This window comes from Rattus rattus, chromosome 7 (assembly GCF_011064425.1).
Source record: "Rattus rattus isolate New Zealand chromosome 7, Rrattus_CSIRO_v1, whole genome shotgun sequence".
NCBI lineage: Eukaryota > Metazoa > Chordata > Mammalia > Rodentia > Muridae > Rattus > Rattus rattus.
The window spans coordinates 128,193,760-128,208,790 of NC_046160.1; the positions used below are offsets into that span (position 1 = coordinate 128,193,760).

The following is a 15,031-nucleotide window of genomic DNA, read 5'->3' on the forward strand; positions in this document are numbered from 1 at the left end:
GATTCTCTATCTCAGAGAGCCCCGTGTGTCTCCTGTCTCTCCCTAGGCCCAGCTAGTGGTTTTGTCGGCCCAGATAGCCTGGTCTGAGAACGTGGAGAATGCACTAAGCAACGTCGGAGGAGGCGGAGACTTGGGGCCCTTGCAGTCTGTGCTCAGCAACGTGGAGGTCACACTCAACGTCTTAGCAGATTCTGTCCTCATGGAGCAGCCCCCTCTCCGGAGAAGGAAGCTGGAGCACTTGGTGAGCCTCATGCCTTAACCCTGTCTCACCTCTCAGCTCAAGCAGTGAAAGGAAAGGATGCTTTAAAATCTGTCTTCTCTATCAAAAGAAAAATAAGCTGGGAGTTGTGCTCCACACCTGTAACTTGAGCTTTGGGAAGTGGAGGCAGGGGAAGGGGATCGGGAGTTCTAGGCCAGCCTGGCTTACATGAGGCTTTGACCCTGGTAATGCATGCTGGACATGGGTACTCCTTGTGCACCCGGGTGGTGTTTGGTTCTGTTCTTCTTTAAAAAATAATCTCTCGCTTGCCTAGCAAGCGCAAGGCCCTGGGTTCAGTCCCCAGCTCCGAAAAAAAGAAAAGAAAAAAAAAAAATCTCGGTGAAGGCTAGGTTGATAAGAAGTTTGCTGCACAAGCACAAGGACCTGAGTTCTAGTGCCCCAGGTCCTGTTGAAAACTGTGCAGAGAACAAGGTGGAATGCCCCCGAAGAGTGACCTTACACGCGTGCATGCGTGTACTCATATACCCACAAAAGTAGCTCCTACCTGTGGAGGAGTCGGGACTGTGAGAGAAGGAAAGTGACCAGCTTTGTTTTGTTGTTGTTTAAAATTTTCAAAACTAGGTTTCTCTGTGTAGCCCTGGCTAACCTAGAACTCCCTCTGTAGATGAGGCTGGCCCTGAACTCTCAGAGATTTGCTTGTCTCTGCCTCCCCAGTGCTGGGATTAAAGGCGTGTGCCAACATCACCGGTCATGACCAGTTCTTTGCATCTTCTTCCCAGAGGGGGAGGCTGCAGCAGTGTGGGGCACAACGTGGGCACTGTAGGATGCACGTGAGGAAGCTGCTGTCACACCTAGCTGCATAGGGTTTTCACTTACAGAGGGCTTTGGCTTTTGTGTTTTCTGTAACTGTGTCTGTGGCACTGTTGGGATACTGTATAGCATTTCCAGTGTCCACATTGATGAAGTTCTGTTTGCAGTTTGGAATATTTGCTGTAGTCCCTGTAACTAGGCCTGAGGCCTAACGTCAACCTAACAGACAGTCTGCAGACCCCAACAGCACAACATTTTTTAGCTTATGGCAAACTTTTACTTCCTCAGATCACAGAGTTGGTTCACCAAAGAGATGTTACCAGGTCCTTGATCAAAAGCAAGATTGACAACGCCAAATCTTTCGAATGGCTCAGCCAGATGCGATTTTACTTTGACCCTAAGCAAACGGACGTGTTACAGCAGCTGTCCATCCAGATGGCAAATGCCAAGTTTAACTACGGCTTTGAGTACCTGGGCGTTCAAGACAAGCTGGTTCAGACGCCCCTCACGGACCGCTGCTACTTGACAATGACACAGGCTCTGGAGGCCAGGCTCGGGGGCTCCCCGTTCGGTGAGTCACTCACAGGCCTGGGCAGATGGAGTCACGGCAGATCTTACTTTTATACACTAAGCCGACGGTTTGGAGGTGTTTCTTTATTCCGTGGTTTTACATTCAAAAATCTTTAGATTTCTTACATTTATTATATATAGCAATGTTAAGATAAATTTTATGGCTTTTTTTTTTTTTAAGCAAGGATTTACTAGGTAATGGACTTGAGTAGTAAATCGTTTCTCTCCCAAATGATAGGACCGGCTGGAACAGGAAAGACGGAGTCTGTCAAAGCCCTCGGCCATCAGCTGGGGCGATTCGTCTTAGTTTTCAACTGTGACGAAACCTTTGATTTCCAGGTAAGAAATAAATATTTTCACATCATCTAAAACCATTAAGCTTCCCCTCTCACAAACCAATGAGAGCAGGCCTTTCCTGCTGCTGTTCGACCTGCAGCAGAGCCCAGCGCACACATTGACGCCTACTGGACTTTCAGCCTCTAAGTTAACTCTTAGTGTTTGTCTAAACTGGCTGTTGCCTGCCTGCTGTCTGTCTGTCTGTCTGTCTGTGTATCTGAGACTGGGTTTCCCTGTATAGCCCAGGCTGGCCTAGAACTCCTACTCCTCCTATCTCAGTGGGACTTGCAGGCATCACTGTCACCTCTACAGAAATTACCCTCCCTTCTCAGACCAGGAGTCAAACCCAGAGTCTTAATCATGCTCTAGTGCTGTGCTGTGCCTTCAGCTCTAGAGAGGGTCTAGAGAGGGAAAACTTTGAGGTAATGCTTAATGTCTGTAGCTGAAAAAAAAATTATGGAAAGTGCTTTCCATGCTAACAAAGTGTTAGATTCTATTGGCACAGGATGGCAAATGCATTTCTCAGTACATCTTCGTAGTGGCAATGTTTTTATGTGAATGAAGAATGAATAACTGACTGTCCATGTTGGGAGGTGGATGATATTCTCATTTCGAAGGGAGAAGTTGTAGGTTTTAGAAAGATGTGACTTGCTCGGAGTTGGACAAGCCAGTCACAGTTACCACAGGCTGCACAGCTCAAACTCCAGAGATGTCCTGCACAGTCCTCGAGGCCAGAAGCCCACAGTGGTTTTGATAGATCTAGCTCGCAGTGAGGCCTCTCTGCCGAGTGTAGGTTGTTTAGCCATCATCTAAGCATGTGCATAGAGGAAGAGAGCTGTGGCTGGAGGATGGACTCGGTAACTTACTCTTGCAAGAACCCCATCCCTCTCTGATCAGTGTATCCCCCATCGTTTTACCTCCTGTAGGACCTGTGTCAAAGCACAGTAACACTGGGCTTAGGACATGGAGGAATGACCTTGGGAAGGGAAACAAGTCAGATCCGGAACATGATTTAAGCCTCTTTGGTTCTTTTTACTCTAGGCGATGGGACGGATCTTCGTGGGGCTTTGCCAAGTGGGCGCGTGGGGCTGCTTCGATGAGTTTAACCGGCTGGAGGAGCGGATGCTGTCCGCTGTGTCCCAGCAGGTGCAGTGCATACAAGAGGCACTGCGGGAGCACTCCAACCCCAACTACGACAAGAGTAAGGCTCTGTGTGTGCTTCGTTCTGGGCTGTTTAATCACTGGGGAGCTGGAGGGGAATCTGATGTGAGCTCATTTCCAGTCCCACCAGCAAGCACCACAGTGAAGCATGGTTGGAGACTGATGTGTGGGCTGGGTAGTTTGGGATCAGTTTTGCTTCCTGACAGTAGCAGCAGCAGTACAGTTCCCGTGGGTCCTGGAACAGAGCTTCCTTTGCAAGGCCAAGGCCACAGCACACTCCCTTCCTTCCACACCCCAATCCCACAGTGGCCCTTGGGAGACTTTGAGCGCCACAGCCTCCTTAGCACCTGTTTGACCTCAGCGCCCCCACCGTGTGCTCTGTGGAGTCAGCATAGGAGTAGCTGTTCTGGAAGGCTCCAGGGATGGCCTTGCTCTCTGCATCTAACAGCCCAGGCATGTGGTAGAGGTAGACTTGGTGCCAGAGGATGTCTTGCTGTGCAGCTGGGTAGGAGAGAGAGACAGAGACAGAGACAGAGACAGAGAGACTGACTCTTCCTGTTCGTACCTACTTCAGCCTTTTCTCCTTTACTTTGTTTTTCATAGGGTTTCTTTGTGTAGACCAGGCTGGCCTTGAACTCAGAGATCTGCTTGCCTCTGCCTCCCAAGTGCTGGAATTAAAGGGATGTGCCATCACCCAATGGATTTCTTGTTTACTTTTACTCCATAGTAATAGCAACTTGTGTTAGAATCTTCCAGACGTGAAGAAGACATGACTATCAGGGCAACCCTGTAGTCTCTCACAGAGTAAACCACACATTCCTAGGCAGTGCAGGCGGCTGGATGGTTTGTTTTGTAAGTTGAGCTGATGGTAAAAGGAGGTGATTCCCAATGGTTCTTGGTTGTGTCACTTGGATTCACTGACAGGGTTGGTCCCTGTTGCCCTTGTGACATTCAGCATTGCTTGCACAATCAGTGAGCCTCTGGTGGCTTGATAGCTGTCCTCTCTGCCTGACTGTGTCAGTAGTCATAGAGGGGTTGGCCTGGCTGGAGAGAGCAGCCCAGCTAGAGGCTCTGTCTCGAGGTCAAGGGAGCAGTGTTCTGTCATCTTAGAGACTCTCGAGTGTTTGCTATGTCTTTGGTAAGTCTCTGTCATCTCATTTCAGCCTCAGCCCCCATTACTTGTGAGCTGCTGAACAAACAAGTCAAGGTTAGCCCAGATATGGCTATCTTCATCACCATGAATCCAGGCTACGCAGGCCGCTCAAACCTCCCTGACAACCTCAAGAAGCTCTTCCGGAGCCTGGCGATGACCAAGCCTGACCGGCAGCTGATCGCCCAGGTCATGCTGTACTCACAGGGCTTCCGGACTGCTGAGGTCCTTGCCAACAAAATCGTCCCGTTCTTTAAGTGAGTAGCTGAGAGGCCGTCCCAGACATTGTCTGGCTGGTGGTCATGGTTGCTGTCCAGCCCCATGTCTCTCAGACGCTCATCTCACTCCTTCACTGTAAATGCTGTTGCTTAAAGGGCACTCTTTTCAAAGAGCCTTTTTTCTTCCAGACTGTGTGACGAGCAGCTGTCTTCTCAAAGCCATTATGACTTTGGTCTGCGGGCTTTGAAGAGCGTGCTCGTGAGTGCAGGCAACGTGAAGAGGGAGAGGATCCAGAAGATAAAGAGGGAGAAAGAAGAGCGAGGGGAAGCCGTTGATGAAGGAGAGATCGCTGAGAACCTGCCTGAGCAGGAGGTTAGTGTGTGATGCTTTAATTGTTTCCCCACACTGTGGAGCCAAGGCGAGCCTCAACCGCAAGACTGTCTCACCCTCCCACGTGCTGAGATTAACAAGTGTTCTGTTGAGAACATGCATGTTTTGAAGTTCACCTTAGGGCACTTAGTTCAAGGCCCTGAGTCTCAGTGTGACCCGTCCTGGGCCTCTCCTCCCCGCACAGATTCTAATCCAGAGTGTCTGCGAGACGATGGTGCCCAAGCTCGTGGCAGAGGACATCCCGCTGCTCTTCAGTCTCCTGTCAGACGTGTTCCCTGGGGTGCAGTACCACCGTGGGGAGATGACGGCCCTTCGCGAGGAGCTGAAGAAAGTGTGTCAGGAGATGTACTTGACGTATGGTGATGGAGAAGAAGTTGGCGGGATGTGGGTTGAAAAGGTACTGTAACCTGCTGCCGCTCCCCAGACCTCGGGCTCCCAGGCATCTGAGGAGACTGGTCCAGCAAAGTAGGCATAGCGTGACTTAGATTTGCCCAAGGCGTGTTTGGATGTCCCTTTACTAACACACAGGTAGCGAAACACGTCTCTTACACGTAGCACTAGCTCTAAAAATGCTGACTAAAATATGATTATAATGAAAATTGGTTTATGCTTTAAAGGTCGCCCAGTCCCCAGGTTAGGTTCAGTTGACAGTCAGCTGTGGTTTCCTTTCTGGACCAGTTTCTTTCCGTTCTCTGCTCTGTTATTTGTGCCCACCGTGTGTGTGTTGGCCTAAGTACTCTATTGGAATAATCCTTTCTGTTTGATCTTTTCTCATTCTTGGAGAATCTTCGGGTGTTTCTGTGTAGAGAAAGCACAGAAGACATCTATTCTACTGGCCCGGACCCCTTCCTGGTGTAGGAATGTCTTTGAGATGTGGTTCCCACCCTCTTGGGGTTCCTGGCTTTAGGAATTGAGAAGATACATTTCTTGCACTGCACCAGAAATGCACAGAGCCTGCCTACCTCTCCCCTCATGGGCTCTGTGCTGCTCTCGGCCCCGCAGGTTCTCCAGCTCTATCAGATCACCCAGATCAACCATGGCCTGATGATGGTTGGGCCTTCAGGAAGCGGGAAGAGCATGGCCTGGCGTGTGCTGCTGAAAGCTCTTGAGAGGCTTGAGGGTGTGGAGGGTGTGGCCCACATAATTGACCCCAAGGCCATCAGCAAAGACCACCTCTACGGAACCTTGGACCCCAACACCAGGGAGTGGACAGACGGACTCTTCACGCATGTGCTGAGAAAGTATGTACACAGTTTGATCCAAGCGCTCGCAGTCACCCTGTTCACACAATAACAGAATCCTTGAGAGGGTAAGCGTTCTAAATCAGGAGTCCTGCTTTGTAAGCCTCTGAAATTGTTCTTCAAACTAGGATCATAGACAATGTGAGAGGCGAGCTGCAGAAGCGCCAGTGGATTGTCTTCGATGGTGATGTGGACCCCGAGTGGGTGGAGAACCTCAACTCCGTGCTCGACGACAACAAACTCTTGACATTGCCCAATGGAGAGCGTCTTAGCCTGCCACCCAATGTGAGTAACCGTCCCAGTTCACAGTCCAAGACTTCAGTTAGCCATGTCAGCTACAGCAGGGAAATAGGAAGTTGAGAGTCCTGGAGTCAGGCAGCTTAGAAGGCTTAGGTAACTTTTAGTCTGTGACTAGGATTTCTTTGTTGACTGCTTACTGTGCTAATCAGTTACTGTGCCTGATTCGTAAGTCGAACTTTATCAAAGGTACGTGTGGAGGACACCTGGGGTACACAGGGCTCAGTGTGTCCCAAAGTCCAAGTGCCCACATCTGGGAGGCTTAGGGTTGTCCCAGGTGAGCTGCTGAGTGGCTGGCAGTTCAGTGGCCTGGAGGATTGGCTGGGGGAGGGTATGAAGATCGGGGGTGGGGGGGGATATGCTGGGGTCTGTTGTGGCCTGGATGTTTGTGTCAGCATTGATGCTTACCACTCAGAAACAAGCTGAGGACTCTGAGCCCCATCTTACCACCCCTCACTATCTCACCAGACTCCTTTGGTGACCGACTGTCCCATAGATTCTGACTCTGCTCTAATAGCTTGATTTTGTAAGATAGATGACCCCAAGGTTAAGGGTTCTGATTCTGACCTCTGATTAGAATCTTAGCCCCACTGTTCACCAGATGGGAGATCTGGGCAGGAGGCCTAACTCTGGATGAAAGTGACGATAGAATGGCTCTGTAGTTCAGGTGGGTGAGTTCAGGTATGTGGAACGTGGGAGCAGTATTTACAGGAGAAACCTGCCCACTGAGGCTTCCCATGACAGCACCTTGTGAGGTACCAGGGCCCCCATGCCAACAGGAACTTCACACAGGACATAATTTCCTTCCCAGATTCTTACCTAGAGGACATATTAGTATTGTAGCCATAGGAGCTATTTATTGGTTTTTGGGTGTTTTTGGTTTGTTTGTTTGTTTTTTTTTTTAACTTTTTAATTTACATTTCAGATGTTATCCTCTTTCCTGGTTTCCTGTCCAGAACCCCTTTCCCTTTCCCCCTCCCCCTTCTATGAGAGTGTTCCCCCACCCAGTCACTCACCCCTTCCCGCCTCCCCGCCCTGACATTCCCCTACACTGGGGGAGTCTGGCCTTGCAGGACCAAGGGCTTTGCTTTTTAATTTTAAAGTGAGAAAAAAAAGTATTCTGTGTGCAAATAGGTAAAGAAATTTTAATGTTCATGTTTCTATTTGTACCTTAATTTGCCTAATTCTTCCTCCCAGGTGCGAATAATGTTTGAGGTGCAGGACTTGAAGTACGCAACCCTGGCCACCGTGTCTCGCTGCGGCATGGTGTGGTTCAGTGAGGACGTGCTGAGCACGGACATGATCTTCAACAACTTCCTGGCCAGGCTGCGCAGCATTCCCCTGGATGAGGGGGAGGACGAGGCACAGCGAAGGCGCAAAGGCAAAGAAGACGAGGGTGAAGAGGCCGCCTCTCCAATGCTGCAGGTGTGAAGGCCCCGTCCTCTGGGGCACAGGCTTGGCCCAGGAGGATGGAGTGAGGCTCCGGCGTTCAGTAGAGAGCAAATAGCCAGCTCTCTAACTGAGCAGCTCCTGAGGAGACTCAGCTCCTGGGGAGACTCATGGGGTAGCTTGCAGACGTTAGATAACTATGAGAAGACTTCAGTGAGGAGGTCACATTAATCAGGTGATGACACTTGCCTCCACCCCTGTGATCTGAGTTTGATCTTTAGATCCCACAAGGTGACCTTGCATACACCACATACATATACACAACACACGCTCGCGCACGTGCGCGCGCGCACACACACACACACACACACACACACACACACACACGATAATTTTAAAATGTAAAGTGCCTTTTCATTTACTTTCTTTTTTCTTTATAATTTATGAATGACTGACCTTGTCTGTGTTACGGTGAAGTGTAGTATCCCTGAGGAACCATTAGGGTGAAGAAATGAGGAATTAGGCTTAGCTGTTATAAAGTTACCCGAAATTATGTATTTTACGGTCACATGACCTCCCACAGATACAAAATAGGATAGATGGAAATGCCCTACCATTTTTTTAAGACAAGGTCTCACTATGTAGCTCAGGCTAGCCTGGAATTCATGATCCTCCTGCCTCAGCCTCCCTGATGCTGACTTCCTCCAGTATTTTTGAAATGATTGTTGTACGTCTTTGTTCCTTCTTTTTAGATTCAAAGAGATGCAGCAACGATCATGCAGCCATACTTCACGTCCAATGGCCTGGTCACCAAGGCGCTGGAGCATGCCTTCAAGCTGGAGCACATCATGGACCTGACCCGCCTGCGCTGCCTGGGCTCACTCTTCTCCATGCTGCACCAGGCCTGCCGCAATGTGGCCCAGTACAATGCCAACCATCCTGATTTCCCCATGCAGATTGAGCAGCTGGAGCGCTACATTCAGGTCAGGGCTGGTCCTGGCAGCTTGGGGCCTGAGAAACTCCAAAATACTGTGTCACTTTGAGTGTCTAAAGGTTCCTGTCTAAAGGTCAGGCTTTCATAGGAAGGCAGCGGCTAAGAGAATTACAGAGGGTATCCACTGTCCAAGGAGGCTTCGACCTAGCCTTGCCATCACTGTCTTTCCTTTGGTTCAGACCTCATAAAAGTTCATTTAATTTCTCCGTAGCGCTATCTGGTGTATGCCATCCTCTGGTCCTTATCTGGAGACAGCCGGCTGAAAATGAGAGCAGAGCTGGGCGAGTACATCAGAAGGATCACCACTGTGCCTCTGCCCACCGCGCCCAACATCCCCATCATTGACTATGAGGTAAGCATGGCCTGGACGTGATTTGTCCTAGAGCAGCAGCCCGGCCTGAACTTGGCGTTATGTTGTGGTGTCTTTGGTTTTGTAAGATAGCAGGAAGTGTGGATGCACTTGTCCTGTCCTTCTTTAGGAGATTTAAACTGTGTTCAGATTAGGTAGTCCTGGAAGACAGGAGGCACCATAGCCCCGGAGTGATTTATCCCCATCTTGTGTTAGGTGTCCATCAGCGGAGAATGGTCACCGTGGCAGGCCAAGGTGCCTCAGATTGAAGTGGAGACACACAAGGTAGCAGCCCCAGATGTCGTCGTGCCAACCCTAGATACAGTCCGCCATGAAGCTCTCTTGTACACCTGGCTGGCTGAGCACAAACCCCTGGTCTTATGCGGCCCTCCTGGGTCTGGCAAGACCATGACACTCTTCAGCGCCCTCCGAGCCTTGCCTGACATGGAGGTAAGGCAACCACGAGACGGTCTAAACCAACTTTTGGGCTGAAATACAGGTTTGAACATTGAAGCTCACTGTGTGTCTACTTACCAAAGGTTGTGGGCCTGAACTTCTCAAGTGCCACTACACCAGAGCTGTTGCTGAAGACGTTTGACCACTACTGCGAATACCGGCGCACCCCTAACGGTGTTGTCTTGGCTCCTGTTCAGCTTGGAAAGTGGCTGGTCCTGTTTTGTGATGAAATCAACTTGCCAGATATGGATAAGTACGGTACCCAGAGAGTCATCTCCTTCATCAGACAGGTATGTGCTGGGGCCTCTCCTTCCCACCGTGCTGGGTCATCCACATCTTGCTCCTAACCGTTACACAATCTTTTCCTTCAGATGGTGGAGCATGGAGGCTTCTATCGTACCTCAGACCAAACATGGGTGAAGCTAGAGAGAATCCAGTTTGTTGGAGCTTGCAATCCACCCACTGACCCTGGGAGAAAGCCTCTCTCACATAGGTAAGCATCTGCATGGACTTGTGCCCATTGTGTCACATGCGTGTATCAGACTCAGACACACACACACACACACACACACACACACACACACACACACACAGCACAGCAGCAGTCTGATTTGAATTACAAAGGTAACAAGAAGATAGAAGATGGGCTGGCCAGGTGTGTTGGTGAGTAAAGGAATTCCCTGACAACCTGAGTTCCATCCCCAGGACTCATAGTAGAAAGAGAGAACCAGCATGTGCAAGTCAGCCTCTGACTTCACAAGCACAGTGCCGTGTGCATCCGTGCCTGTGTGCGTGTCCTCACTAATTAATTGAAACATTGCATATAAAATGATTCCTCCTGGGCTAATTGTCCTGTAACCAAGAAGATAGGTTAAAAATGAAACCGGTAACAATTGGTCAAGGTGGTAATGTGCTATAATCCCAGCCGATAGAGGCTGGGCCATCTGAGCTCAGAGTAAAACCATGTCAAGATGTGAAGAAAAGGTAAAGCACTAAGCCAAAGGCCTGCTCCAGTGCCGGACATGCAGCAGGTGTGTGCTGGCTTCCGTCCCTACAGTACCTCAGAAAAATAACCCACCCCACCCCGCAGTGTGCTGGGGTTAGCACTGACATCCGTCCTGGTGTGTGTGACCGTGGCTGAGTCCATGGTGAGGGCTGAGCTCTGCTGTTTGTTCAGGTTCTTGCGCCACGTGCCTGTTGTGTATGTGGATTACCCAGGACCAGCCTCCCTGACGCAGATCTATGGCACCTTCAACCGCGCCATGCTGAGACTTATTCCCTCGCTCCGCACCTATGCAGAACCCCTCACCGCAGCCATGGTGGAGTTCTATACCATGTCCCAGGTACATGACGTCTCTTGAACCACTTTACTTTGCAGGGAAACACCTTGCTGAAGAACTGGGGTCCAGTAGGTCTGGTGCGTAGAGTTGTCATCTCAGCTGCTAGGAGGTCGAGGCAGGAGGATTGCAAGTCCATCGTTTGGTATTTTTTGGACAGTTAAAGATTATGGTAGGGATGGTAGTGAAATGATTTAGCTGGTGCTGCCACCAAGCCTCCTGATGACCCCAGAAACTCACATGATCAAAGGAGAGATACCAACTCACTCAAGTAACCTTTGGTGGATCACTACTCCAGTGTACACACACACACACACACACACACACACACACACACACACACACACACACACACACACACAAGTTAATGCCTTCTGAGTCTTAGGATTAAATGTGTATGCCTGGCTTTTCAAGACAGGGTTTCACTGTGTAGCCCTGGCTGTCCTGGGTCTCGCTCTTCTAAAGCAGGCTGGCCTCCAACTCAGAGATCTCAGATCTGCCTGGGATCAAAGGTGTGCACCACTTCCCGTGCCAGCGTGTGTCTTATGGATCCCAGGCTGACTTGGGACTCATTACTTAGCAAAGGGTGACACTGAACTCTACCTCCCACAGACTGGGGATAGGGGTATGCACCACACCTGATCCTAGATGCTTGTTTCAGTGTAAAGTGAGAGGTTGGATGTAATTCACTTTGTGGCATCATGCTTTGTTGGGGCTTGTTGGAGGGGAAGGCCGTCTTTGTCCCCTGGTCTTTATTGGAGTTTATTCATTTTATCAATCTCTGGGATGGAACCCAGGGCCTCTGATCTGACATCCTGGACAAGGGCTCTAGCAAAAACAGCTTAGCTCTTTCTATCGTAACACCACTTACTAGTTCGTTCTTGGATACTTTAGGTCTCTTTACTACAGAAATGTTTATAGCATTTTACCTTTTAGCCTCTTTTCACGTTAGCAGACATCTTCATAAGCTTCCATTTTTCTTCTCCAGGAGAGATTTACTCAGGACACACAGCCACACTATATCTATTCACCCCGTGAGATGACTCGGTGGGTAAGAGGAATCTTTGAAGCGCTGAGACCCCTGGAGACATTGCCTGTTGAAGGTCTCATTCGCATTTGGGCACATGAAGCCCTCCGTCTCTTCCAAGACAGGTAAGGAAAGCCTAGGATCTCTGATTGTATTCTTCTGTCTTGCATTCTGGGGTCCCGTCAGGTCCTGTGCAAGGCTGGCCCACCCATGCAGGATTGGACAGAGGGGGAGTGGAGATAGCCTGGCAGACTTTGGTGTGGATCACAGCCACCTCCAGTTCTTGTTTTCATGGGATGCCCCAGTGTTTGCTGCTGCTGTGTGATTGGACAAGGCATTTCATGGACCTTTTTAAACAACACCCACACCCACAGCCGTGGGTGTTGATGGGGGCTTTCCACAGCGCGGCTCACTGGAGGATGAGCTCCCAGTAGTCCAGTGTACCACTCCTTCCTGTCACTCCGCATCTCAGCTCTGTTCTCTGAGCCAATTTGCTCTGCTGGCACCAGGGCTTTTGCTGTTACACTGTAAGTGGCCGCTGCCAGGGAAGACCTGGTGGGGCTGAGTGCCATGTGGCATGGCCGTCCTCTAGTTTGAGTCCCACAGGCAGAGTGTTGCTTCTCTTGTCTTTCGGGGTGTCTTGGAAATTACTGATACTTTTGTTATCTGAACTTTTTCAAATGCTCTCTTTAGAGTTCAGTCTAGTTTCCATTTTATAAGTACTTCTTTTCCCTTCTCACCCTGGCCTGTCCCCCTTTTTTTCATGTTTTTAATCTGAAGTATTTTAGTATAAAAGTCTTTAGTTTTTCTATGTTTACGAGATTAGATTTCTAACTTTTTTGTTTGTTTTGAGACAGAGTCGCAGTGTGTAGCTCTGGTCATTGGAACTCGCTCTGTAGACCAGGCTGGTCTCAAACTCACAGAGTTCTCCTGCCTCTGCCTCTGCCTCTGCCTCTGCCTCTGCCTCTGCCTCTGCCTCTGCCTCTGCCTCTGCCTCTGCCTCTGCCTCTGCCTCTTCCTCTGCCTCTGCCTCTGCCGCTGCCTCTGCCTCTGCCTCTGCCTCTGCCTCTGCCTCTGCCCTGCCCCTGCCTCTGCCTCTGCCCCTGCCTCTGCCTCTGCCTCTGCCTCTGCCTCTGCCTCTGCCCTGCCTCTGCCTCTGCCTCTGCCTCTGCCTCTGCCCTGCCTCTGCCTCTGCCTCTGCCTCCTGCCTCTGCCTCTGCCTCTGCCTCTGCCTCTGCCTCTGCCTCTGCCTCTGCCTCTGCCTCCCGAGTGCTGGGACTACAAGCGAGTACGCCATGCTTACACGCAGCTTCTCTTATCTGCGTGTGTAAGAGTCTTTGAGTGCAGTCCGCAGGCAGAGGCCACTGCACACTTGGTACTGAGTTGAGTTTCAGGAAGATGTTCTAAGCAGGGCCTGAGGGGAGGCTTGGAAGGTGAGGGTGAGCCATGCAGAGCAGGCATAGGCCTGTCCTCCTCCTATCACACAGGGGGATCCTTGGCGATGACTTCGCAACCAGCCTGGCTGCATGAGACTCTGCCTTTAAAAAAACAAAACAAAACGCCAGGAGCCATCAAAACAGACAAAGCAAGGGCTGCACACGTCCTCCCTGCATTTTATCTGCTGCTGCTGTGGAAAGGGCTGTTGTTGTTAAGTGAAGTCTTCTCTGTTGCTGACAAAAAAATTGTAATTATTACATGGTACCACAGAGAAAATTTTAGTTAGACTAAAAAGTAATTGTGCATATAAATTCCGTTTTGGAAGCCTAGCATGATTGTACTTACCTATAAAATACTAACCCTTGAAAAAATGGGGCAGGATTTTCAATTCAAGGCAAAACTGGCCATAGAGTGAGACTTCCTAGAAATGGGTGTTCTTGTAGGTGTGTGTACACACATGCACACACACAGACCCCCACATGCACACAGACCCACATGCACATACACAGACCCCCCCACATGCACACACAGACCTCCTCATGCATACACAGAGACCCCCCCCACATGCGAGCACACACAGATTCTCCATATGCACACACACACAGATCCCCATATGCACACATAGACCCCAATGTACACACACACACAGACCTCCTCATGCACATCCAGACCCCCACATGCAAACACTACACAGATACCCACATACTTACAGAGACCCCCCCATGAACACACAGAGACACCACCTCAAGCACACACAGACACACACACACACACACACACACACACACACACAAGTGTGCATAGCAAGCTACATCTCTGCTGTGCACAGCATCCCCACACTGGACAGTGTCTCTTCTCAGCTCTGTTGGATTTGCAGTAGACCCCTTCCAGCACTCTGCAGGCTCCTGTGTCAGATGGAACACTGTTCTTATTCTTAGCAAGTATAACAGACAGGTTTGAGCCATACAGGAGGCTGTGGGAATCAATTGAGTTTAGAGTTTAAAGGTGAGCCTGGGCAACATAGTAGATGTTGTAAAAAGGAACCAAATTTATCATTTGTTCCTTAAGTCAGTCACGTGTGGGGGCTGGAGAGATGGCTCCGCCATTAAGAGCACTGACTGCTCTTCCAGAGGTCCTGAGTTCAAATCCCAGCAACCACATGGTGGCTCACAACCATCTGTGATGGGATCCGATGCCCTCTTCTGGTGTGTCTGAAGACAGCTACAGTGTAGTACTATATATAAAATAAATAAATGATTCTTTTTGAAAAAAACAAGTCATATATGATGTCAGGTGCCACAGTTCTGTGTTTAGCATCAAAACATCAGATTGCTCAAGCCTCAGTCCCCATCCTGCCATGTTGCTGCTGTCCCCAGGCCTCAGTGACTCTAACGCTTGCGCTGCTCTTCTTTGAACAGGCTTGTGGAGGATGAAGAGCGGCGCTGGACTGATGAGAACATCGACATGGTTGCCTTGAAGCATTTCCCTAACATAGACAAAGAGAAAGCCATGAGCCGGCCTATCCTGTACAGCAACTGGCTGTCAAAGGTAACAGGCACCGTCCCTGAGGGGCTCGCCGGTCTCCTGCCTTCATGCTGAGAGTTATCTCTAGTCTGTAGCTAAGCTCGTGTCCTGCATGTCTGAGGCT

The 15,031-nt window shown here is 49.9% G+C and overlaps 1 protein-coding gene across 2 annotated transcripts in view; it reads left to right on the top strand.

The window, feature by feature from the left end:
* Dync1h1 (dynein cytoplasmic 1 heavy chain 1) overlaps window positions 1-15,031 on the top strand; it is a 67,135-nt gene that overhangs the window by 30,115 nt on the left and 21,989 nt on the right. For both annotated transcript variants that reach the window (XM_032908444.1, XM_032908445.1), the window contains exons 26-43: window positions 47-241; window positions 1,319-1,601; window positions 1,839-1,939; window positions 2,978-3,137; window positions 4,261-4,504; window positions 4,655-4,838; window positions 5,041-5,253; window positions 5,859-6,097; window positions 6,226-6,382; window positions 7,592-7,819; window positions 8,536-8,766; window positions 8,989-9,129; window positions 9,343-9,576; window positions 9,666-9,872; window positions 9,954-10,075; window positions 10,760-10,925; window positions 11,908-12,071; window positions 14,802-14,931. In XM_032908444.1, the coding sequence (XP_032764335.1) occupies window positions 47-241; window positions 1,319-1,601; window positions 1,839-1,939; window positions 2,978-3,137; window positions 4,261-4,504; window positions 4,655-4,838; window positions 5,041-5,253; window positions 5,859-6,097; window positions 6,226-6,382; window positions 7,592-7,819; window positions 8,536-8,766; window positions 8,989-9,129; window positions 9,343-9,576; window positions 9,666-9,872; window positions 9,954-10,075; window positions 10,760-10,925; window positions 11,908-12,071; window positions 14,802-14,931 (3,399 nt within the window). The remainder of the gene's footprint in view (window positions 1-46; window positions 242-1,318; window positions 1,602-1,838; window positions 1,940-2,977; window positions 3,138-4,260; window positions 4,505-4,654; window positions 4,839-5,040; window positions 5,254-5,858; window positions 6,098-6,225; window positions 6,383-7,591; window positions 7,820-8,535; window positions 8,767-8,988; window positions 9,130-9,342; window positions 9,577-9,665; window positions 9,873-9,953; window positions 10,076-10,759; window positions 10,926-11,907; window positions 12,072-14,801; window positions 14,932-15,031) is intronic.